We start from the raw sequence: 25,058 nt of genomic DNA on the forward strand, positions 1-25,058 counted from the left end.
GCAACTATATAGAACAATTAGTCATCAGAAAATGGTGACTTTAGTCAAATTACTTTTTCTGAAAACCACATGAGGTCTTTTACATGGAATGACATATTAGTAACAGTGATAAAGTATTTGGGATACTTCTTCAGAGTGTCAAAGACCTTGGTAGATAACAGCTTTGGTAGTTGTGAGCAGTGAAAACTGTAGAACCTGTTGGAAAGAGGAGGAGAGCAAGAGGGAGAGAAAAAAGAAGTAGAAATACATTTTTCTTCCATACTAGATTGCACAACTTTCTGGGTCCATGTTCCACTCTTAATAAAATTTTAACTTCAATACATGAATATTTTCTTATTTCAAGAGTGAACATACATATGTACATATAACCAAATATCAAAGTCTCATTGGCATTTGGCCTCCCATCCCTACATCTCTCCCCAGTTATTTTTTCCTATAAAATGTTTGTTAGGCCTCCCCGGTGGCGCAGCGGTTGAGCGCTGGGTTGTGAAGCTGCCTGCAGCCTCTGCAGTGCCGGTTTGATCCCCGGCTGCTCCCCTGCCACCGGAGCAGGGTCCCACATGGCTAGCAACTTCTCCTGCCGCCCGCTGCTCCCCTCAGCAGTGTACTTCGGTCCTTCTGCCTGCTCTGCTCCCTGCTCTGGTTCTGGTAAATTCTCTCACCCTCCCACGCTTCTGACTGTACCCAGTGCTTGTATAAATAAATAAATGAATCTTAAAATAAAATAAAATGTTTTTTAAAAAATGTTTATGTTAGCTTGTAATGGGTGTCTTGCTATTTTTAAATGAATTAATAAATATTTTTAAACTTTGTTAGTTTTAATTTCTAATATTCGAAAATATTGACAGCTATAACGCAAATAAAAGACTTTCAGAGTCCTCAATACTTTTTGAGAGGATAAAGGGATTTTGAGACCAAATAATTTGAAAACTGGTACAGTATATTATTAAGTCACTAGTAATGATACTGTATAGTTCATGGCAATGTAGGACAATCCCCATGATATAATAATCCCCATGAGAAAAGCAAGGTACAAATCCTATAAATATTATTGTAGAACCAAAGACTAGAAAATAGTGCTGAAGAAAATACAGTAGGATACAGATAGTCTTTTTTTTTTTTTAATAATAAATTTTATTTTTATATTCCCCATACAGTTGCAACCCCCCCTTTCTGATCCCAATCCCTCCCCTCCCGCCCCCCACCCCCCCAAAAGTGTCTCTGTTTCATAGTTTTTTGTTGATTCTGATTTTCACTTTCCTATAGTTATTCATTTTCCTGGTCCCTTATTTAAGTTTTCTAGATTCCTGCTATGAGTGAGACCATCCGGTATTTTTCTTTTTCTTTTTGGCTTATTTCGCTGAGCATGATCCCTTCCAGCGCCATCCATGTTGCTGCAAATTGCATGTGCTTATCTTTTTTGAATGCTGAGTAATATTCCATGGTGTATATGTACCACATCTTTTTGATCCAGTCATCTATTTTTGGGCATTTGCTGCTATAAACATAAGGGTGCAGGTGTTCTTTGGAATTGATGTTTCTGTGTCCTTTGGGTAGATACCTAGGAGTGGAATTGCTGGATCTTATGGAAGCTCTATGTTTAGTAGGTCCAGAAATCTCCACACAGCTCTCCATAGTGGTTGGACCAGTTTGCACTCCCACCGACAGTGCAGAAGAGTTCCTTTTTCTCCACACCCTCGCCAACATTTGTTGTTGCTAGTTTTTTTAATATGTGCCATTCTCACTGGTGTAAGATGGTATCTCATGGTAGTTTTGATTTGCATTTCCCTGATTACAAGTGATGTTGAACATTTTTTCATATGCCTGTTGGCCATTTGCATTTCCTCTTCAGAGAAGTTTCTTTTTAGCTCTTCTGCCCATTTTTTAACTGGATTATTTTCTTTTTTGTTGTTGAGTCTCATCAGCTCTTTGCAGATTTTTGTGATCAGTCCTTTATCATTAGTGTTGGGTGCAAAAATGTTCTCCCAGTTGGTGGGGTTTCTCTTTGTTTTTGTTATTGTCTCTTTTGCTGTGCAGAAGCTCTTTAATTTGATGTAGTCCCAGCTGTTTATCTTTGCCTTCACTATCACTGCTTTGGGTGATGTGTCTGTAAAGATGTCTTTGATGTGCAAATCTCGTAGTGTTTCGCCTATATTTCCTTCTATATATTTTATGGTTTCAGGTCTTATGTCTAGTCTAGTTCTTTAATCCATTTTGAGTTGATTTTCGTGTATGGTGTGAGGTAGTGGTCAAGCTTCATTCTTTTGCATGTAGCGACCCAGTTTTCCCAGCACCATTTATTGAACAAACTTTCTTTGCTCCAATGCATAGTCTTTGCTCCTTTGTCAAAGATTAGTTGACCATAGATCTGTGGGTTTATTTCTGGATTTTCTATTCGATTCCATTGGTCTGTATGTCTGTTCTTGTTCCAATACCATGCAGTTTTGATGATTATGGCTTTGTAGTATATTTAGAAGTCTGGGAGTGTGATGTCTCCATTCCCTTCTTTTTTTTTCAGGAGAGCTTTGGCTGTTCGGGGTTTTTTGTGATTCCATATGAATTTCATCAATAATTGTTCTATTTCTTTGAAGAATGACATTGAAATTTTGATTGGAATAGCATTGAATCTGTAGATTGCTTTTGGTAGGATGGCCATTTTAATAATGTTTATTCTTCCAATCCATGAGCAGGGGATGTCTTTCCATTTCTTTGTGTCTTCTTCTATTTCTTTTAACAGTGTTTTATAGTTTTCTTTGTATAGGTCCTTTACCTCTTTTGTTAGATTTATTCCCAAATATTTGATTTTTTTTGTTTCAATAATAAAAGGAATGGTTTTTTTGATTTCTTCTTCTTCAGATTTATTGTTTGTGTATAGGAAGGCTACTGACTTTTGCGTGTTGATTTTGTATCCTGCCACTTTACTGAACTGATTGATTAGTTGAATTAGTTTTTCTGTGGAGTTTTAGGGTTCTCTACGTATATTATCATATCATCTGCAAATAGTGATAGTTTGACTTCTTCTTTTCCTATTTGGATTCCTTGGATGTCTTTCTCTTGTCTTATTGCTCTGGCTAGGACTTCCAGTATTATATTGAAAAGCAGTGGTGAGAGTGGACATCCTTGTCTTGTTCCAGATCTTAATGGAATTGCTTTCAGCTTTTCACCATTGAGAATGATACTGGCTGTTGGCTTGTCATAGATGGCCTTTATGATGTTGAGGTATGTTCCTTGTATCCCAAGAATACACTATGAACTAGCCACAACCACTGCAGCATGAGTTCGATCCCCAGCCAGGGAGCTAGCCCACGTGGCACAGCAGACCTCTCCTGTCTCACTGCTGCCCTTCTCAGCAGTGTATTTCACTCAATCTGCCTGTTCTGTTCCCCACTCTATGTCTGGTGAATCCTTTCACCACTTCTCCCCACCCCCGTACCTCTAGCCTGTACCCCAGTTCTTGTATACATAAATAAATAAATCTTTAAAAAAAAGAAAAGAATGTTCATTTGACTTTATTTGTACTAGCAAAAATTGAACTGACCTGAATGACCATCAATAAGGAAAACTGGCTTGATAAACTGTCAAAGATTAGTTGACCATAGATCTGTGGGTTTATTTCTGGATTTTCTATTCGATTCCATTGGTCTGTATGTCTGTTCTTGTTCCAATACCATGCAGTTTTGATGATTATGGCTTTGTAGTATAGTTTGAAGTCTGGGAGTGTGATGTCTCCATTCCCTTTTTTTTTTTCAGGAGAGCTTTGGCTATTCGGGGTTATGTTTTGAATTATTTCATCCTTGGTTTTTCTAAAGGTTTTTATACTATAAAATTTTTATATGGTGAAAAATATGTTAAAGTATGGAATGGGAATAATATTTCTATTTCAGAAACTGTGTAGTGACGCTCAAGTTAAAGTCTTTGGGAAATGCTGCCAACTGAAACCTGGAGGCGACAGTTCTTCCTCCTTGGATAGTTCTATAACTTCAACTTCTGATGTAAAAGACCAGTGTCCTAAGTACCAGGTAAGGTCACTGATGACATTATTTTCTTCATTCCTAATGTTTTTGAGTATTTGCAATGTGATAGGTACCATTTTAGGAATTGGGGATATAACAGGGACTAGTCCTTGCCCTCTTTGAGCTTGCATTGTAGCTGGGGAGACAGATAACTAGACAAGTAAGTTTATGAATTTTTGTACATCTTAGCAGAGAGCACGTCTAGAGATCTGTGGGCTACTGGGATAATTTCTTATTTCGTGTACACTTACTAAAAGTCAGCTGTAGTAGGAAATAAAATATGATTGGAAGTATGCACAATCAGAAATGTACACTTTTATGTATATTGCTCTTTTGAAATACCAGAATTAAATAAATCAATGATAACAGGAATTCTCTGTCAATATATTTTACATAAGATGAGTGTTTGGTTTTATACTAAGCAAATGTCGTGTGACGTGAATTTGTCTCATCCAAGCGTGCATGAGTGAATCACAAATATTTTATAATTAGCAGTACCAGAATTGAATCCTGGACTTTTAAATTATTTGTAATTAAATGATTGCATTTTGATGGAAATTGAGACTTACACCACATTGTGATAGTATATGTAGACTAGCTCTGAAGTTATTAAAATCCAAATAGTAGGAGGTACTGCCTTGTTACCCTGTCTTCCTCTGTAACTCCTTGCCTTAGGCATGAAACCACAACAAGTTCTTGATGGGCACCAGTTCACTTATATGGGAAAATTTCTAATTTGATCAATTGTACAAGATTGTCTTTCACCTAATATTATGTGTGAAGAGTGAATATACAAACATGTAGGTTGTAGAAACCTGAAGCACAGTAAGTGATTGTAACCCCATTTTGCATCAAAATCCTTAGAGATTTTCTATTTTAAAGAAGGTAACCCACATATTCTGGTAGTAAGTCTGGTACCCACATATTCTGGTAGTAAGTTTAGTGTGGTCCTGGGAATCTGCTTTCTTTAGCAAGAAGGCAATGAATTATTGTAGCAGGTAGTTCATTATACAAAGTGGTTTCAGGTAACTAGAACATTGTCTTTGATTTACAGAGATTATTATAAATCAGTAACCTCTAGTAATTAGTGCTTACAAAGAATTGATTGCTTAAATTAGGGTCTTTTATTTAACTAAAAAAAACAAAGTTTATTTAACTTTTAAAAAAGCATTAAAGATAATAATATTTTTAAAATTATTATTAAGTTCATTATTGATTATCATATTAAAGTACCTAACATGACCATGAACTCATGTTAATAACTATTTGGTATACATAGAGCAGATAAAGAAAACTTAATAACAAGACATATAGCTTCATAAAATTTCATAAACAGCAACTTTTACTGTATTAGTTTTCTGAGAATTCTTTTTTACTTATACTTGTAAAATCTATGAATGCCATGTTATTTGAATTAGTGTAACTTGCCTAATATTATATGAGAAATAAAAATTTTACTTATTATGGAGTTGTACATAATAAAAAGGAGCATATGAGAAAGATCTCATTTCTGTCATTTGCAGAGGTAACTTAGGTTGCCAAGTAAAATTTACATTGATTTAAAAAAAAACGAAGTTCATCATTAAAAAATGATTTGCTCTGTTTTTAAACTGTTCTTACTACCTAAACCTCTGTACGTGGAATCAGTTTTATCTTGACCAAATCCCAAGAATAGATGACTTGCTTCTTTTTACTAACCTTGGTATTTTTTGAAATAAAAATTTTCCTTAAAACTGTGCCTTTATTAAAACAAAATTAAGATTATAGTACTGAGAAAGAGATAAATGTATATATATCTATATAATATACTAATAATATATATAGTGAAATGGATTATTTGAAGATGTCTTTTTTAAGGAAGATTTAAAAAAGTAGCTATTTTACTTAGAATATAAAATATCCTAAGTAAGTTGAAGAGTAAAAGAAGCACATTATAAAAAGAAAAAGTATATGTGTGTATTCCCAAGCTTCTAACTATAAAATGGGATTCTTGTCACTTTATAGGGAATCTTTGAAGTTTTAAAAACTCCTGATTTGTGATTTTCCTTGATAAAATGGTTTAATGAAATTTGTGAATAATCCTCATGTTTACTATCTTAGATAATTATCTAGGGCGTCTTCCTCATCAGTTCTTTTATTATATTCTTGTATCAGTTAGGCACTGCGTTGGGACAATCTCAAAAATAGTGATCTAAATTAGGGATTATTTTCTCACATGACAGGAAGTGTGGAGTTAAGCCATTTGTATATGATATGGGTTTCAAATACCCAATCGTGTCACTTATATGACACTATATGGAATTGTGGAATATAGGGAAATAAAACAAATGGTCAGACAAAACCAAATCAATGACAGATGCTTTACATGTAACTGCAAAACTGAGGCAACAGAAGGGAAGGGGGCAGGGTAGAAATTGGGGATGGAGGAGGTCCCATGGAACATGATAGAGGATTATTGGGGCATTGGTAGGGGCGTGGTGTGAAAACCCCTCAGCAGAAACAATGATATAAACCAGCTTTATCTCAATAAACATACTTGGAAAAAAAAATAAAACAAACAGAAAACCCCAACAAGGGTTTCAGAGCACAAGACTCCCTTATCTTTCTACTTAGCCAAGTTAATGTACACTTGTAAATGGATAGTTCAGTAAGCTGCTGCTCTATCATTACCTTAGCTTTTGAATATGAAACCAACTCTAAATCTCTTCAAGGGAGGTCTGTAGTACAATTCTTTTTAGTTGACCTCATTGCTTCCCTAAAACCAACTGAACTTCATGTAATAAGTAGAAAATAAATACTTGGTAGGTAATTAATGATACTTACCACAGTATCTAAATAAAAACCAAATAGGTGATTTCAGTATTTACTTTTCTTCTGATTCTTATGAGAGCTATTGAAGAATCATAGAAAGGAATAACATTTTAATCAGTTCTTTGAAACAAGACTTTCTAATCTTTCAAATAAGTCCTTTAAAAAAAACAAAATAAAGGCATGTTACACCATTTATGAATCTCTCTTTTGCACATAGTGGTGGTAAAAACTGTTAATGCATATTCAGTGAATTCTACTTCTCATTATCTGTCATGGAGAAATGTTGCATATGTATAAGATGTAGTTAAGAATGTTCATTTGGGTGGCCTCCCTGGTGGCACAAAGGGCTGGGTTGTGGCACTATGAACTAGCCACAGCCACTGCAGCATGAGTTCGATGCCCAGCCAGGGAGCTAGCCCACGTGGCACAGCAGACCTCTCCTGTCTCACCGCTGCCCTTCTCAGCAGTGTATTTCACTCAATCTGCCTGTTCTGTTCCCCACTCTATGTCTGGTGAATCCTTTCACCACTCCTCTCCACCCCCGTACCTCTAGCCTGTACCCCAGTTCTTGTATACATAAATAAATAAATCTTTAAAAAAAAGAAAAGAATGTTCATTTGACTTTATTTGTACTAGCAAAAATCGAACTGACCTGAATGACCATCAATAAGGAAAACTGGCTTGATAAACTGTTATTTTCGTATTAAAGAATAATAATGCAATTCCTTCAGGGAATTTATGTGTAATGGTATTAGCTCTATAAGACATTGTGAAGTGAAGAACAGTGTCTCCAATATGGAATCACTTTTTTTTCCTCAAAAAGCCACTATGTAAAATAACTACAGCAAAGGAATTTGTAATGAAAATCAATATTTGAACTAGTGATATGGTTTTAAAATTCTATTATTAATGTTGTTTAGGGTTCTCGGTGCTCTTCTGATGCCAGTATGCTTGGAGAGATGATGTTTGGTTCAGTAGCGATGAGCTACAAAGGATCCACTTTAAAAATTCATCAGATCCGGTAGGGAATTTTCTGATTTTTCTTAATGAAGTCATTTTTAGAATAGGTAATTTTTTAAAGATGAGAGAATTCATATAGTTATCATTCTAGTTGTGCATGTCATATACTCTGTAAAGGATTTAATGCTACTTCATGGATGTTGTAACTATGCTGTGAAATTTCTGTGACTTAACACATTTTTATATATAATAAGCCAAAAAGTTAATTGTGTTTGAGTTTTCATCTTCCTCTCTTTCTCTTCATAGCTCCCCTCCACAGCTTATGCTCAGCAAAGTTTTTACTGCTCGGACTGGCAGCAGTATTTGTGGAAGTCTCAATACGTAAGTGATTATGGATCCAGAGAGAAATGAATTATTTAAGATGTTCAAAATATGAAAAATAATATATTTCTCTTGGGATTACAGCATAAATTCATATTCTGGTCCTTAAATTTGAAAGTTCATGGAACCCAGATTCCCCCCTGTCCTCAGCTTTATTGGTATATAATTGGCATAAAATATATGTAAGTTTGAGGTGCACAGTGTGTTGATTTGATACATTTACATTTATATATATTACAAAGTAGTTAGCATAGCTAACACCTCCACCCTATCATATAATTGCCATTTCTTTTTTGTGATGAAACATTTATGATCTGTTATAGCAGTTGTAAATATAAATATATAATACACTATTATTAGCTATGATCAGTGTGCTGTATATAAGATTCCCAGAACCTGTTAAATTTATCAGTGGAAGTTTATACCTTTGACTATTGTCTCCCGATTTCCCCCACTTGCAGCCTACTAGCTCTCCGTTTCTCTGAGTTTGACTTTTTTATATTCCACATATACATATATGCGTGATATATGGGTTTGTGTGTGTGTGCATGCACTATCTTTTTTATCAATTTGTTATTGGCAGATAGATTGTCTCTGTATTTTAACTGTTGTCAGCTATACTGCAGTATACATTAGAGTGAGCATGTCTGTGAGGTCCTCATTTCAGTTGTTTTGGATATATATACCCATGAATATCATTGCAAGATAATACGTTATTCCTATTTTTAATTATTTGAGGCACTGCCACACTGTTCAATAATATATCAATTTACATTTTCACCAGTAGTGCACAAGTGTTCCCCTTTCTCCACACCCTTGACAACTCTTGATAGCTCTTATATTTTGTTGACAGCCATTCTAACAGATGTGAGGTGGTATCTCATTATACCTTGATTTACTTTTCACTAATGATTGGTGATGTTGATTAGCCATTTTCATGTCTTCTTGGGGAAAATGTCTCTTCAATTCTTCTGAACATTTAGAGAAACTTTTATTGGGGATTTGTTTTTTTGCTTTTCTATTTGAGTTCCTTATAGATTTTGGATATTACTGCTTATTAGACATGGGATTTGGAAATATTTTTTCCCATTTGGCAGGGTGTTTTTAATTTTGTTGATGGTTTATGTTGCTGTGCAGAAACTTTTAAGATTGATGTAGTTCCACTTATTTATGTTTTTGTTGTTTGTGTTTTGGTGTTGTAGCTAGGAAGTTGCTGTTAAGAACAACACCAAGGAGTTTTTTCCCTGTGATGACTTCTAGGAATTTTATGGTCCCAGGTCTTATGTTTCAGCTTTTAATCCATTTTGAGTTCATTCTTGTGAGTGGTGTAAGATAAGTCTCCAGCTTGATTCTTCTGCATCTGTTTATCTAATTTTCCCAACACCATTTATTGAAGAGACTATTCTTTCCCAATGGAGTATTCTTGGTTCCCTTATCAAGTATTGGTTGACTATATCTACGGTGGGTTATTTGGGGGCTCTTGATTTTGTTATATTGGTCTATATGTCTATTTTTTTTAATGTCAGTATCATACTCTTTATGCCAGTTGAAGTCAGGGTGTGTATATGGCTTTTTTTCTTTTTTCTCCCTTTGGTGTCTTTTGTGGTTCCATACAAATTTCAGGATTGTTTTTTCTGTTTCTGAGAAAAATGCTTTGGAATTTTGATAGGGATCGTATTGAATTTATATATAACTTTGGGTAGCATGGGCGTTTTAAAAATATTCATTCTTACGGTTTATAAACACAGGGTATCTTTCTGTTTTCAATTTTTTTTTCATTGAAACTTACAGTTTTCAGTGTGTAAAAGTCTTTCAACTCCTTGATTAAATTTGTTCCCAAGTATTTTTTTTATTTTGGTGCTATTATGAATGAAGTTTTTTCTTAATTTCTTTTTTGGATGTTTAGTATTAGTGTATGGAAACACAACTATTTTCTGTATGTAGACTTTGTGTCCTGCAACTTTACTAATTCAATGATTAGTTACAGTAGTTTTTTTGTGGAGTCTTTAGGGTTTTCTCTATATCAGAGTGTATCAGCTATAGACATAAGCAATTTTACTTCCTCCTTCCCTATTTAGATGCCTTTTATTTCTTTTTCTTGCCTGATTGCTCTGGCTGGTACTTGAGTGCTAGCATCTTTGTCTTGTTTCTGATCTTAAAGGAAGAGCTTTGAACCTTTTGCTGTTGTGTATGAAACTGGCTGTGGGTTTGTTAATTACGTGACCTTTTCCTGTTGAGTTATGTTTCTATGATACCCACTTTTTAAAGGGTTTTTGTCATAAAAAGTTGTGTTATGTCAAGTGCTTTTTCACTATCCGTTGAGATAATCATGATTTTCATCTTTATTAAGATGATGTATACCATTTATTGATCTGCATGTGTTGAACCCTCCTTGCATTCTAGGCTTGGATCCCACATGATTCAATGTGTGTCTTTTAATATGCTGTTGAAGAAAGTTTGCTAATATTTTGTTGAGAATTTTTACATTTACAGTCATCAGGGATGTTGGCCAGTACTTTTCTTATATATCCTTATCTGACCTTGGTGTCAGGGCACTGCAGGCCTTCTAAAGGAGGCTAGGAGTAGCCCCTCCTCAAGATTTTAAAGCATTTGAGAAGTATTTGTGTTAATTATTTTTTAAATGTTTGGTAGAATTCACCATCTGGTCTTTTCTGTATTGGGAGATTTTTGATTATTTTTTCAATTCAATTGGTCCACTCAGATTTTCTATTTCTTTTTCAATTACTATTATTATTATTGACATTGTTATTTTATTGAGGTAAAATCTTGGTAAAATGTATGTTTCTAGGAATTTATGTTTCCTTTAGATTATACAGTTTGTTGGTGTATTATTGTTCATAGTAGCCTGTCATGATCCTTTTTATTTCTGTGGTATCAGTTGCAATGTCTCATCATTCAGTTCTCATTTCATTTATTATTCTCCTTTTTTTCTGAGTTAGTTTAAGTTAGTCTGGGTTTGTCAATTTTATCTTTTCAGAGAGTCATTTTTATTTTCATTCATCTTTTCTGTTATTTTTCTTGTCTCTTCAAATTTTTTTCTTTTTGATCTTATTTTCTTTAGGTTTAGGTTTAGTTCTTCTTTTTCTAGTTCCCAGGGTATAAATGAGGTTGTTTGAGCTCTTTCTTGCTTTTTATTTTAGGCATTCATTGCTATAAACTCCTTATTGGAACCTCTTTGCAGCATCCCATATGTTTTGATGCTTTCGTTTTCATTTGTTTCAAGATATTTCTTGAGTTCCCTTTTGATTTCTTCTTTCTTTGACTCATTGATTATTTACAGACATGTTTCATCTGTACATATTTGGATTTTCTAACTTTTCCTCCTGTTGTGATTTCTAGCTTAACACAATTGTCATCAGAAAGAATTATGATTTCAGTCTTTAAATTTGCTAAGACATATTTTGTGATCTATCTTGTGATCTGGCCTGGAGAATGTAAAGGTGCACTTGCGAAGAGTATGCATTTTGTTGATGTTGGATGGAATGTTCTCTCTATTCTGTTAGTTCCTTAATGACTTGTCCTCCTTATCATTATATGACTTATTGTCTCTTGTTACCATTTTTGATTTAAAGTCTGTTTTGTGCAACATAGGTATAGTTGTCTCGGCTCTCTTTTTGTTTCCACTTGTATGGAATATCTTTTTTTAATCCCTTCATTTTGAGTTTATGTGTGTCTTTAAAATCTGAGTATATCTCTTATAGACAAGCAAGTTGTTGGGTCTTGTTTTTTTATCCATCCTATCACTGTGCGTTGGGACTAGATTATGTCCTCATTTTTGAATGAAGTTCAAGAACAGGAATTCTGGTTTCCCTTTCTCTTATTTTCTAGAAGCTATATCTGGAAGTAAAATCTTGAATGCTCATTTTCCAATTTACATTCCTATGATAAGTTAGCATCTACAGGTTGTACACTTGAGTTTTCAAATACCCTGCAGAATTGGCCCTAGGTTAGTCTTAGTGGGGCACAAAGGTATTGTAAGTAGTTAGTGCCATGGTTGGTATGTCAAAGCTGAAACAAGGGTGGGCCTGATGTCAAGATTATGAATTTCATGCTAGAACCTGAGAAATGAAGGATTGAAACTTAGGTGCAGTGGTAATAGAATCCAGAGATGGATTCTGCAAGTGCCGAGTCAGATTTCTGAATAGGGAGAATAGATGAAGGGACTCAAAGTCAAAAGCATCATCATGAAGCAGCAGGAGATTGCGCGAAACTGGAGAAAAATCACAAGAGCCTTCGTTAATTTTAAATTCTCTAAAAAGATGTTTAAGGGGTTTTATTAGCTAAGATTATAATAACTAATTTTTTTTTTAACTTTTAGGAAAGAGTCAGAGATATTTTTTAAATATCATGGACACTTACAAAATTTGATGTCAAAAGTGCTTATTTTTAAGCGTAGTATAATACTCTTAAAATAGAAATTATTTATTCTACATTGGAATTAATGATTTTTACGATAATTCCATCAACTTCTTCATATTTTTTAATTTGTAATTGGTAGTCCTTAAATTTTCAGAATGTTTACTTTGTACTAAAGGCATAAATACTTTTGTTACTCTGAGTAATTTGCTAAAAGAAATTATATAGACCATTTGTAGTATGTGGACTAAAGATACTTCTTAGATACTTTATTTAATCTTACTCTTCTGTCTTCCAAAAGTTTGAAAGTCTTTTTATATTCAAAATATTATTGTGAGTGCTTTATTACTTATTTATTTGTTTGTTTGTTTATTTATTTATTTTGAAGATTTATTTATTTTATTTATTTATACAAGCACTGGGTACAATCAGAAGCGCGGGAGGGTGAGAGAATTCACCAGAGCCAGAGCGGGGAGCAGAGCAGGCAGAAGGACCGAAGTACACTGCTGAGGGGAGCAGCGGGCGGCAGGAGAGGTCTGCGCGCCATGCCGGGCCCTCCTCTGGTGGCCGGGGAGCAGCCGGGGATCGAGCCAGCTCTGCAGAGGCTGCGGGCAGCTTCGCAACCCAGCAACCCAGCGCTCAACCCCTGCGCCACCAGGGAGGCCCTGCTTTATAATTTAAATCAGGGTCAAAGACTTTCTCTATAAAAATCCAGGTAGCAAATATTGTTGGCTTTGTGAGCCAGACATTCTGCCATAGTTTTTCAATGCTTTCATTGTAGCATGAAATCAACCATACACAATACATAAATGAATGAAAAATTTTCCAGTAAATTTTATTTATAAAATTTTCCAGTAAAATTTTATTTATAAAAACAGAGAGGAAACTGAATTTAGCTCTCACATTGTAATTTTTGCCAATTTCTGACTTAAATGGTTATATCTATGAATAGGGAAATTGAAAACTTAAAGCATTGTATATACCAGGCTATATAAGGAATTGCCATCAGGAGCATAAAATGAATTTGGAATTTTTTTTTTCCTTCTCCCTCTTAGGCTGCAAGACAGTCTTGAATTTATCAATCAGGACAACAATACATTAAAGGCTGATAATAACACAATTATTAACGGACTACTTGGAAATATAGGTAAATGATTCCTTTGGTTTTATACATTTTAAAATGTTAGATATGTAGTAAGGATTTCCACATTTTTCTTAATAATATAGATCTAAGACCAAAGAGTTTTTTAGAATATTAGAAGTGGAGAAAACATTCAAATTGCATGTTTAACATTTGTATTATTTGAAAAACATAATCTTATATTTAAATATAACATTTATTTTTTATCTGGAAAAAGGAGAACTGGTGAAGATATATCTAATTTTTCTTAAACTTAGATATATCTTTGAAAGGCACTGTCATTGATATAAAATACCCTTGCTAGCTCTCTTGACTATTTCGGTTGAGGCACCTTATCTTTTCTCTCTTCCCTCACCATAAAAGTAACTTTTAAATAGTTCTCACTTTGATGACCAATAATTCAGATGAGCAGATATTCAAATTTGATGCTCTGTAAAGATTTATGAGAATAATAGCTTAGTAATTTCTTTAACTGATTATTGTTGTTATTAAAATTCAGCATTCGAAGTGAAAATCTTTCTAAAGTTTCTGGCCATTTGTTTTATCCTAGAAAGTTCAAGTAAGTTGCCAAGGCCCATATTTCTAGTGCACAAAGAATTGTAGTATCTCAGAAAGTGGATGGCAATTAAAGTAAATATTTTACTATTCATTAAATATTCATTAAAATGAATATTTCTCTTGTTCTCTGTTGAATGAGAATATTTTTAATTTATTTGAATAAATATGTATTAATTACATGTTTTAGTAGAAAATAGTTTTTCCCTTCTGACTTGAACTTTGTGTATGTGTGTGTGCGTGTTTTTTATCATGTTCAAATTAGGAAGCCACTCACCAAGCATCTACTGGGTGCCCATTGCAAAGTTAAGCATATACTTCAGAAAGAGTATTTATTTTATAGAAAAATAGAAATTCTTTTTTTAAAGAAAAAAACTAGATGAACTATTGCAGTGGTTTTAATTAAAGTAAATATGTGACAAGGAAATAACTGAATCTTTTTCAATCTTGTAAAGCTCCCAGGTCATATAAAAAGCTATGTGTTTTAACAATATTAAATCTGTTATCATTTGTAAAGATAATTTGCACCGTAGATACTAGGTTTATTCACATTTTCTGTTATAGAATAAGAATTTAATCCATTTTAAAAGTATAGATTTTAAATAATGAATAGTTTTAACTTCTGCATTGTTAATTGTGAATCAAGGCTATTTGAACACCATTTCTAATTTCCTTTAAATTTTCAATAACCGCAAATACATACTAAGCATACAGTATATGCCAACTAACATTGTTGTCAGTGAGGATAGAGAATTGTTGAGAAGTTCATTAAGGGAAATTGAGTGGACCGGACTTAGTAATTAGATAGAAGAGGTGAGAGTGAAGAATGAATCAAAGATGGCACTTTTCTATATGGTTGTGTAATTGCATGGATATTGGTGCCATTCACTGGCCGGAACAGAAGTAATTGGGAGTTGATTTTAGGTTTAGGCATGTTGGAAGTATTGATGGGATATCCAAGTAAAGATAACCATTATAGTTAGATAGGTTTTAATAAATGTTTTATAGATGTATTATGGTAGTAGTTGCTGCAACATCAAAACGAATGAATGTATGATAATTTACAAAACAACAGAATTTTTTTCTTACTGATGTAAAGTCCAAAAGGATATTCTTCATTGATGAGCAATTTTCCTCCAAGCAGTAGTTTAGAGGTTCACTCTACTTCTTTGCATTCTACCTCCAACATGTTCCCTCCAAGGTTGTATTTAACTGTTCCCAGCCAGTGGAAAGGGATTGAGTATGTTGAAGGTACATCCACTTAATAATCCACTTCAGCCTAAAAGTGATGTGCAGTATTTTTATTCATATCCCATTCGTGGCAACTAATCACATGGCTTCCCCTATCTGTTAGGGGATTTTAGAATTATTATCACTATCCGGATAGCTGCTTCCCAGGGACTACTTCTTTTAGATAAGAAAGAACACAATTGTCAGACAGTTGGCTGTTTCTAGCACGTATTTGAGATTATTAACATATAAAATAATCACTGCAAGCATGAGAATGAATGAGATGACCAAGGAAATGTAAAAAATGATAAGGAAATATTGTCCAGTGGTTTTTGCATCACATCTTAAGAATTAAGATAGAAGAAAATGTAGAAGAGTTTTAAGTGTGTTTAAATGCTGATAGAAAATGAGATTAAAAGGAGGATGAAGTTAGAGATAAAGGTGATTAATTGGTAGAGTGAGATTTTTAAAGATCCAAGCTGACTTAGAAGAATTAGTTTTGGAGGGGAGGGAGGGAGGGAGGAACCTCTCAAGATTTTTCACTCAAGTGAATCCTTTGCACACGCTTAAGTTGTTATACTATTACCTGTTATTACTACTCAGTCAGGAAGGAGGCATTCATGATTAAGAATTTGATTTAGTTTATAGGTAGGGTTGGTAGGAAAAGAAGAGTTCCCATCTGGTGAATTCTCTCTGTGTGTGCACATGTACATATGCATGTGTATCTGCATATAAAGTCATGTGCTTGAGCATAAGGGAGTAGCTAAGTTTTGAAGTAAATACTATGAAATAAAGAAAGCTAAACAATGAAACATGCAAGGATTGCTGCACAATGCACTGTAATTATAGAACTTCTTCTAGTAGAAAAATAGCTATTTATTTGAAAAATAAAACCATCACTTTTAAAAACCTTCAGTTCCCGATTTTATCCTTGATCATTTTTGTAGATAGGTAGGTAGACCATTTTAATTAAGTATAACAAAAAGGTAACTTAGCCACTAGTTTCCAGGCTGTAAACGCTGCTCTTTTTCAGTCCTCAGATTGATGACTTTTCTTGGTTAGGCATGTGGCAGCCACTCTCAGCGAGGAGTGACATTCCTGCTTCCATAGTGGAAGCAGGCTGACCTCCCCTGGTCTGGGAGCTTTGATTTTTTTCCCCATTATTTTGTAACTAGTCACTAGATTTGTGATTTCTTTATTTCTATATTAATTTGTAAATAGATCCCTTTTCGCTGTTGCTCATGGTTGTATATTGTGTTCTATTTTCTCAATTAAATGCTTAGGTGGCTTTCTCTATCTTTACTGTAGGTGCAAAATACTGTAACCTTAAAACTGACAAATGGAAGATATATATGGCAAATGTCAATTTACATAGATAACATTACTGTGCTTTTTAAATCTTTTAATTTTTTTAGGTTTTGTTTTTTTGTTTTGTTTGTTTTGTTTTTGAGGCTAGATTGGTTTACATCATTGTATATGATTTAGAGGTATAGGATCACTCCCTTCCCATGTTGTTGCCACACCACACCCACAACCAAGATACCTGTAGTCCTCCACCAACATTGTTTTGTATTAGAAAAGATGGAATATTTAAAACAATTTTTACTGTGTATACTGGAGACTTATTATTACTAATACAGATTTATTAGTAAATAGACATGGAATTATTATGTTTAACATAAGCTGTGACTGAAAGGAAGCTGATTTCCAAAAACAGGAAGCCGGCTTGAATTACTCTTAATTAGTTTAAAAGTTTCCATCTACATCTGTTGGTCTGCTTTTGTGCTGCCTTATCTCGCCTTTTATTCCTTACGCATTGTGGCTTTTCTAACAGCCCTCTTTCATGTGTATTTTACGTTTTTGCCATGTAGGTCTTTCACAGTTCTGCAGCCCCAGGCGGGCGTTCTCTGAACAGGGTCCGCTCCGCCTGATCAGGAGCGCCTCTTTCTTTGCAGGTTTGCCATGTGCTGTGTGGGTAGACTAGTTGGTGTGCCCCAGTGGCTAGAGTCTGTAGTTAAGCTGTGGAAACAAGAGAGTATATAAATGCAGTTGGGGAGGGTGTGGTTAAGAAAATATTGCTTAGGAGGGGTATGAACTTGATTGCTTTCTACTGAGTGTGTTTTTAACGTTTCCAAAAATTGGGTTATCAGTGTAATTGACATTTTCATGAAGTTGCACTTTGTTCTTATATCACTGCGTTTAAGTTCAGAATTATAAGCCAAATTTTAATATGAACATCATTTCTTAAAATACCAGTTGAAATTTCTATTGTGATACTACCTTGTTTCCATGGCTGAATAGCTTTGTACCATAGTTCACCAATTGCAGAAAATATCCCATCTTATTGTAAAATTTCTGGTCTACACTATTTCATAAGGATGATTTCTCTTGGAGCTAAGATTTAGATGAACAAGCACCATCATAATAATCTGTGAAAGGCATATGCTTTTTTTTATTTCTTTAAATTGATGCTTGTAGAATATGTTCGTGCTTCTATGTCCAGAAGTTTTATCCGACTTCTTGTTTTAACTAATGTTTGTTTTCCTTACAAATAAGAGATATATGAACAATACATATTTGCTACAAGAAATTTAGAAAATTGGCAAAATATTAGTCATTTTGTCAGCTAGAAATCACATTTTTAAAAAACAAAATTGGAATCATACTATTCAGTTTCCTTACAATGTTTATTACAGAGAATTTTTAAATATATAGACAGGGTAGTAGAATGTACCATGAGATATACATGACTTAATACCATAATTTTTACTGTTCAGCGGCTTTCTTTTTTTTTTCATTTAATAATATATTGTGAATATTTTCTTATGTCATAGGCTTTATATATATATATTTTAGTCACCCCTTGCTTCTTTAGATTTTTATCATAGATTACTTTCATGTTAATATATCCAATCTTCAGATAGATCTCAAAGCTTGTTCAACTGAGTAATAGCTCTTGGTGTTGGGTTTGTGCCATGCTATTAAAAAAAATAAATGAATGCAATGAGATGAGCATGATTTAATTTGCTATTTAAAAGGAGCAACATCAACCTGAATAGTAGTATATTATGCAACTGACAGTATATCTTGATTCACAGTTCACAGCAACCCAATGGACATGCCTGGAAGAGAGCTGAATGAGGACAGAGACAGTGGCATAGCACGTTCTGGTAATGCCATGTTCATGTATTTAATCCAGTTTTTTATAAAATCACTGTTGGCTGACATCTTTATCTCTACCTTTATCATCTAATTTTTTGTGTAGTTTGTTAGAATTAATATTAGCTTTACAAGAGAATTATAGAAATAGCATTTAAAATTTAAAATTGTTCAAAAATTGGCAATGGTATAGCATGGCCTGGATGAATGCACACTGGGTTAGGCTTAGCCAGTACAGGAATAGAAGTATTGATCAAGAGACTTCTTAGATACCACAATAGAAAAAATAACACGTTTGCTTGTTTCTGCTTCTTTTAACTAGATTTTAAACTGTCAGATTGTCTCTAGCTCAGAGTTTAGGCATTTTTAAGGCGTTGTTATAAATAATTCTTTCAAATGTGGACTCTTCTAAAACTTGTCTAACAAACTTTGATTGAGACATGCTGAGATAGAAAACAACAAAAACAAAATAAAAAACACTGAAGCCCTGATACTGTACTTAGGGAGCACAGACTCTACAGAGAAAATCATGTCAGGAAAATCATGTCATAATTTATTGTGTGATGTATTCTGTGATAGAACTGTGTAAAGAGGTTCAGAGAAAGGGCACTTGATTTGATTGTGAAATTTAGTCCTTGGTAAAGGACAACTTGAATTGTGTCTTGAGAAATAAATAGTAGTTAGCCAGGCAAAGGCATGAAAATAGGGTATACCACTTTAAGAACAAGTGTTTGACAGGGCCCAGAGGTCAAATTAAGTGAAAGAAGAAATAATCTTAGGCTTGCATTACTGTTAGAAAGAAAGAAACTTGAGTGCCTCCCCAGTGGTGCAGCGGTTGGGCGCTGGACTGTGAAGCTGCCCGCAGCCTCTGCAGCACTGGTTCGATCCCCGGCCGCCAGTGAGGGTCCCACATGGCGTGCAGACCTCTCCTGCCGTGCCGGCTGCTCCCCTTAGCAGTGTACTTTGTGAGTCTGCCTGTTCTGCTCCCCGCTCTGGCTCTGGTGGATTCTCTCACCCTCCCACACTTCTGACTGTACTTAGTGCTTGTATAAATAAATAAATAAATCTTAAAAAAAAAGAAGGAAAGAAAGAAACTTGATTCATCATGGTCATCCATTATGTTGTCCTATGACTGTTATTTAATTGGTTTATGATTCAGTTTTGACATAGGTAGGAAATCTTAGAACCTGAAATTTACCATATATTATAATTCCCAAGGTATGCATTTGAATAGCAAGAAGCTTCCAAAAAAATTCTCATATATCTGAATTCTATTTTTTTTTTTTTTTTTCGGTGGGACCCTCGCCGGCTGCCGGGGAATGAACCGGTGCTGCAGAGGCTATGGGCAGCCTCACAACCCAGCGCTCAACCGCTGCGTCACCAGGGGAGGCCCTGAATTCTATTCTTAGAGAAAGGCTTAGAGATACATATTTGGGAAGAAAATGAAAAACTCATCACTTTGTTTTGATAGACAGCTAGAGTTGAGAACCTCTGCTCTAATACACAAAAGTTGCATCTTTCAAATAATCTTACCCTTCTTTTCTAATTGAATTTTACATTCTCGTTAGGAATTTACATTTCCTTTATGTGTAATAGAGCTTTAGTTTTCTCTTCTGTGACAGGAATTTAATTCTCATTATTTTATCCAGGATTTCAGAAGTGATAAATTAATGTTTCTACACTTCATTTTCTTCATCTGTAAATTGAAAGACCTGGCTAGTTTGACTTTTCACATATGCCATTTAAGTAAATTGTGTTTTTTCTTACAGGGGTATTCTAAATACCAGAATTTAGTAAAGCATAACATTTGAATTTTCTCTGAAGCCATACCCCAATTAGTTCTGCATACCCAATCTTATACTACAGTTTTATAATACTAATTATTAAATGTGGTCTTTTCAAGAAAATAGGTCACAATTTATTGTTAGTTTACCACTGAATTTGTCATAGAGAATTTCTCTGGTTTTCAGACTTATTGTCAAGTATAATATATAACCTGGCATGTACCTCTTTATAGATGTTAATAATATTTCTCTGTTTTAATTACTTGACAAATATTCAGTACGTGGTTAAAGAATGAAGATGGTAATTAAAATATTGCCAAGTAAAACAACAAGTTCTTAATGTGTTCCTCTCTACATCCAGTAGGGAGAAGGAGAGGATCCTTAGTTCAAGAGAAAAAAAAAAGATTGTAGCTTTGAAATCCCAGGCAAGGACAGAACTTTTGGATTCCAGAGGAGGACTTTAGGGAGAGAATAATCCCTATAGTTTGGAGACTGTAGCAGTTATAATTGGAGTAGACGCTACTGGTGTGTGTCTGTTACCCCTGAGAATCTTCAGAGAGCAGTCTGCAGGATCTGCTCTTTCTTTGGAGTTTAGTGAGTATAGTCATGACTCTTAGAAAAATGGTCAAGCTTTCAGAGGCTTAATGCCTTGGCACAGGTGGTTCATGAGTACTTTTAAAAGACATTTTTTTGTTGTTTCTGAAAAAAAAAAAAAATGTTCATTGAGTTTCTATGACTGCATCATTATGACAGGTGTTTCACATACATTATCTTAGTTGTTTTTTAATTAGTACCCTTTGTAGATGGAAATTGTTTGCCCTATTTTATAAATGAAGAATGTTTCGAGAAAAAATTAACCATGTTTCTTAAAGTCATAGAACTAGTAAATAGTAAAGTAGTAAATGATATCTTTAGATGGCACTCAAACACTTAAGTTCAACTTGAATTGCTTCAGATTTTTCATGTAAGATCTAAGGGTTCTGCTAAAGCAGAGAGTAGTCTGGTGGCCATAAGGTGGCAATACCTTGTTTCAAAGTAGCATTTTCTTCTGAAGGTGGGGGTAAGGATTTCAAAAGGGGTTTGTCTCAGAGTCTCTTACTAACACATTGTTATAATACATGATTTTTCTCCTTTGGGTACCTTGTTCCATCAGTGATGTATTTTCTTCATGGAAATTTTAGAGGCTTATGAAGCAAAATGGATAATTTGAGTTACCACTTCTTAAATTTGTTAAAAGGGAATTTATTCTTGTACTTTATTGTTATTGACTCATACAGTATGCTTTTTCTTATTCTGACTTGACAGCATCTCTCAGCAGCTTGCTTATTACTCCGTTTCCCTCTCCAAACTCCTCACTTACTCGAAGTTGTGCCAGCAGCTATCAGCGACGTTGGCGACGCAGCCAGACAACAAGTTTGGAGAATGGGGTGTTTCCTAGATGGTAAGTTATAACCTTTCAACTTATAATTTTGGAAGAATTTATGAGACTGATCGGTTCCTTAAACTCAATTTTGTATGTTTTTTTTTTCCCCCCCTGAGCCTGCCTTTGTATTTTGTGTATTTAAGTCTGGAAATGAAAACTTTTAAATATATTGCTTTTATTTTTATTATGGTAAGTTATGCATAATGTAAAATTTACCATGTTTAACTACAGTTTAGTGGCATTAGCTATATCTTGCATTTCTGTGCAACCATCATCACCATTCATGTCCAGAACATTTTTCTCTCTCCAAATATAAGATTACATGCTTTACCTGTTAAACAATCACTCCCAAAGCCTCCTTCCCCATTACTACTGATACCCACTGTTCTATTTTCTGTCTTTTTGAATTTAACTTTAGATGTATCAGTGAAATCTCGCAATATTCGTCCTTTTGTATGTGGCTTATTTTACTTGGCAAAATTTATGTCTTCAAGGTTCATCCATGGTATAGCATGTATCTGAATGTCATTCTTTTTACGATTGACATTCCGTGTGTGTGTGTGTGTGTGTGTGTGTGTGTGTGTGTTGTCTCATTTTTTATCCATTCATCTGTCTATGAACATTTGGGGTGCTTATACCTTTTGGCTGTTGTCAATAATGCTGATATGAACATGGGTATACAAATACATTCAAGTTCCTGCTTTCAGTTCTCTTAGTTACATACCTGGAGGTAAAATTGTTGACTCATATGAGAGTTCTCATTTTAATTTTTTGATGAATCTTACATTTTCCCAGAATAGCTGCACCATTTGACATTCCCACCAGAAATGCTTCACAACATTACTAATCTTTCCATGTCCTTAAGAATAGTTATTTTCTATTTTTTCTATATTTTTGGTCATCTTAATAGGCAGGAAGTGGCGTCTCATTAGTATTTTGATTTGCGTTTTCCTAATGACTATGGAGGTCGAGCCCAGTATCATGAATACCTTGTGGATGCCATCATGCTGGGGTTTTTTTGATTTTGGGAGTCCTGCAGTTTTAGCTTTTCGATCTTTGATTCATATACTGCATGTTTTGATATTTCAGCTTTTCATGTTTCTCTTTTGGCAAATTCATTCTTGAAAGATCTGTTTTTAATCTATGTTAAGTACAGTTACAAATAATGAATATTCTTATTTCTTCCTTTGCTCATTCCCTGTAATTCATCTTTGATTTTGCTGTCGCAATCAGAAAGGAGACACATACAGATCCTAGAACAATGAAGAGATTTTATCAGATTCATCTATAAATCTTAAAACTCAGTCACTGTTAAGTTCGTTATGAATTGAAAACTATCTGCTTTTTTAGTGACTTCTGACTAAACAAAAAACTTACCATACTTCCTATTAAAATTTCTTATGAAAATGTGAGCATAAAGGAATAGCCAGTAGATTTCACAAAGAACTTTTTTATAAAATAGTAAAAAACCTTTGGTTTGCCTACATTGAAAAAGCAAGAAGAATGAATTGCAAATTTAACTATTTTTATTTATTTCTTAAATTTAAAAAAAAAACATTTATTTTTAAGGTCTATAGAAGAAAGCTTTAATCTGTCAGATGAAAGCTGTGGCCCTAACCCAGGAATTGTGAGGAAAAAGAAGATTGCAATTGGGGTAATCTTTTCATTATCCAAAGATGAAGATGAAAATAACAAATTTAATGAATTCTTTTTTTCACATTTTCCTCTCTTTGAAAGTCACATGAACAAATTAAAGAGTGCAATAGAACAGGTAAGCATAGTTATGTTGTTTATCGCCTTTGTAAATTTCCTTTGAATCTTATTTTACTGATTTAAGCACTATGTTAATTGGGCAGAAAATTTTGGAGGCATTTGAACCCTGCAAAGTATTCTGGAAGATTCAAATAGACTTCGACTCTTTTTAAGGTGCTTACTGTCTAATAAAATATCATAAATAAATAAAAAGGTCATTCATCTGATCTTTCAGTAAATAAATATTTGAGGGCCTATAATGTGGCAAGGCACTATTCTTTCAACTGAAGGTAAGATGTGAAAAAGCAACACTCCTAACCTGATGAGACAGCAAACAAATAAATGAATACATAAGATTTTAGATGGTATTTAGTGCTGTGGAGATAAAATACACAAAAGATTTGTAATGAACATTGACTGGAAGGATTGCTAATTTTTATTTTATTTTTATTTTTTTATTTTTTAAAGATTTTGCTGTCTGATCTCTTTAACCTTTTTTTAAAAAAAGATTTATTTATTTATTTATACAAGCACTGGGTACAGTCAGAAGCGCGGGAGGGTGAGAGAATTCACCAGAGCCAGAGCGGGGAGCAGAGCAGGCAGAAGGACCGAAGTACACTGCTGAGGGGAGCAGCGGGAAGTACACTGCTGAGGGGAGCAGCGGGCTGCAGGAAAGGTCAGCGCGCCATGCGGGGCACTCCTCTGGTGGTAGGGGAGCAACTGGGGATTGAACCGGTGCTGCAGAGGCTGCGGGCAGCTTCACAACCCAGCGCTCAAGCGCTGCGCCACCGGGGAGGCCCAGGATTGCTAACTTTTATAAGCTAGTCAGGAAGCCCCTTGACAAAATGACATTTGGTCCAGAGATGTAGAGGAAGTGAACTACAGCTTTCAGGGAGAAGAATATTCTAGGTAGTGGCAAAGGTTCTATGGGATAATTAAACCTTATGCATGAGCAACAATAACAAGGCGAAAGTGACTGGATTAGAAGTGAAACCAGATCATGTATGGCATCATAGGAAACTACTGTAAGAGCTTTGGCATTTGCTCTAAGAAAGATGGGAAACTAGAGAGGGTTTTGAGTGGAATAGTGACATTATTTATAAGGATCACTCTTAAATGATGGTAGAGAATAGATTTCTAGGAAAAAAGGTGGAAGTTGTAGGGCCAGTTAGGAGACTGTTGCAGTAATCCAGATGAGAAATTGTGGATAATCAAACCAATTTAGTGATGGTGAGAAGTGCTTTGAATTCTGGATGTATATTGAAAATAAAGTTAACGAGATTAGCTGATGGACTGAATTGGGGTGCTTATATGAGAAATAGAACATTTGAGGTTGACTCAAGATTTTTCATTTCAGCAGTAAGAATGATACAGTCACAGTACTAAAATGAGAAAGACTTTAGTGGAGCAGCTTTGGTGGAGGAGGAATGGAAGTTTGCTTGATGCCTCTTGGACATCCAAGTATTTTATAT

At 34.5% G+C, this 25,058-nt stretch overlaps 1 protein-coding gene across 2 annotated transcripts in view; it reads left to right on the forward strand.

Annotated features, from left to right (window-relative positions):
• The window catches only part of FNIP1 (folliculin interacting protein 1), a 99,601-nt gene that overhangs the window by 47,078 nt on the left and 27,465 nt on the right, over nt 1-25,058 (forward strand). The window contains exons 3-10 of one of the 2 annotated variants that reach the window (XM_037509402.2): nt 3,885-4,019; nt 7,745-7,845; nt 8,091-8,165; nt 13,598-13,689; nt 17,340-17,423; nt 18,567-18,638; nt 21,717-21,852; nt 23,404-23,605. In XM_037509402.2, coding sequence (XP_037365299.1) covers nt 3,885-4,019; nt 7,745-7,845; nt 8,091-8,165; nt 13,598-13,689; nt 17,340-17,423; nt 18,567-18,638; nt 21,717-21,852; nt 23,404-23,605 — 897 coding nt within the window. The remainder of the gene's footprint in view (nt 1-3,884; nt 4,020-7,744; nt 7,846-8,090; nt 8,166-13,597; nt 13,690-17,339; nt 17,424-18,566; nt 18,639-21,716; nt 21,853-23,403; nt 23,606-25,058) is intronic. The other variant, XM_037509404.2, reaches the window with a different exon arrangement.

This window comes from Talpa occidentalis, unplaced genomic scaffold (assembly GCF_014898055.3).
Source record: "Talpa occidentalis isolate TD23 unplaced genomic scaffold, MPIMG_talOcc4v2.1 talOcc4.13, whole genome shotgun sequence".
Lineage (NCBI taxonomy): Eukaryota > Metazoa > Chordata > Mammalia > Eulipotyphla > Talpidae > Talpa > Talpa occidentalis.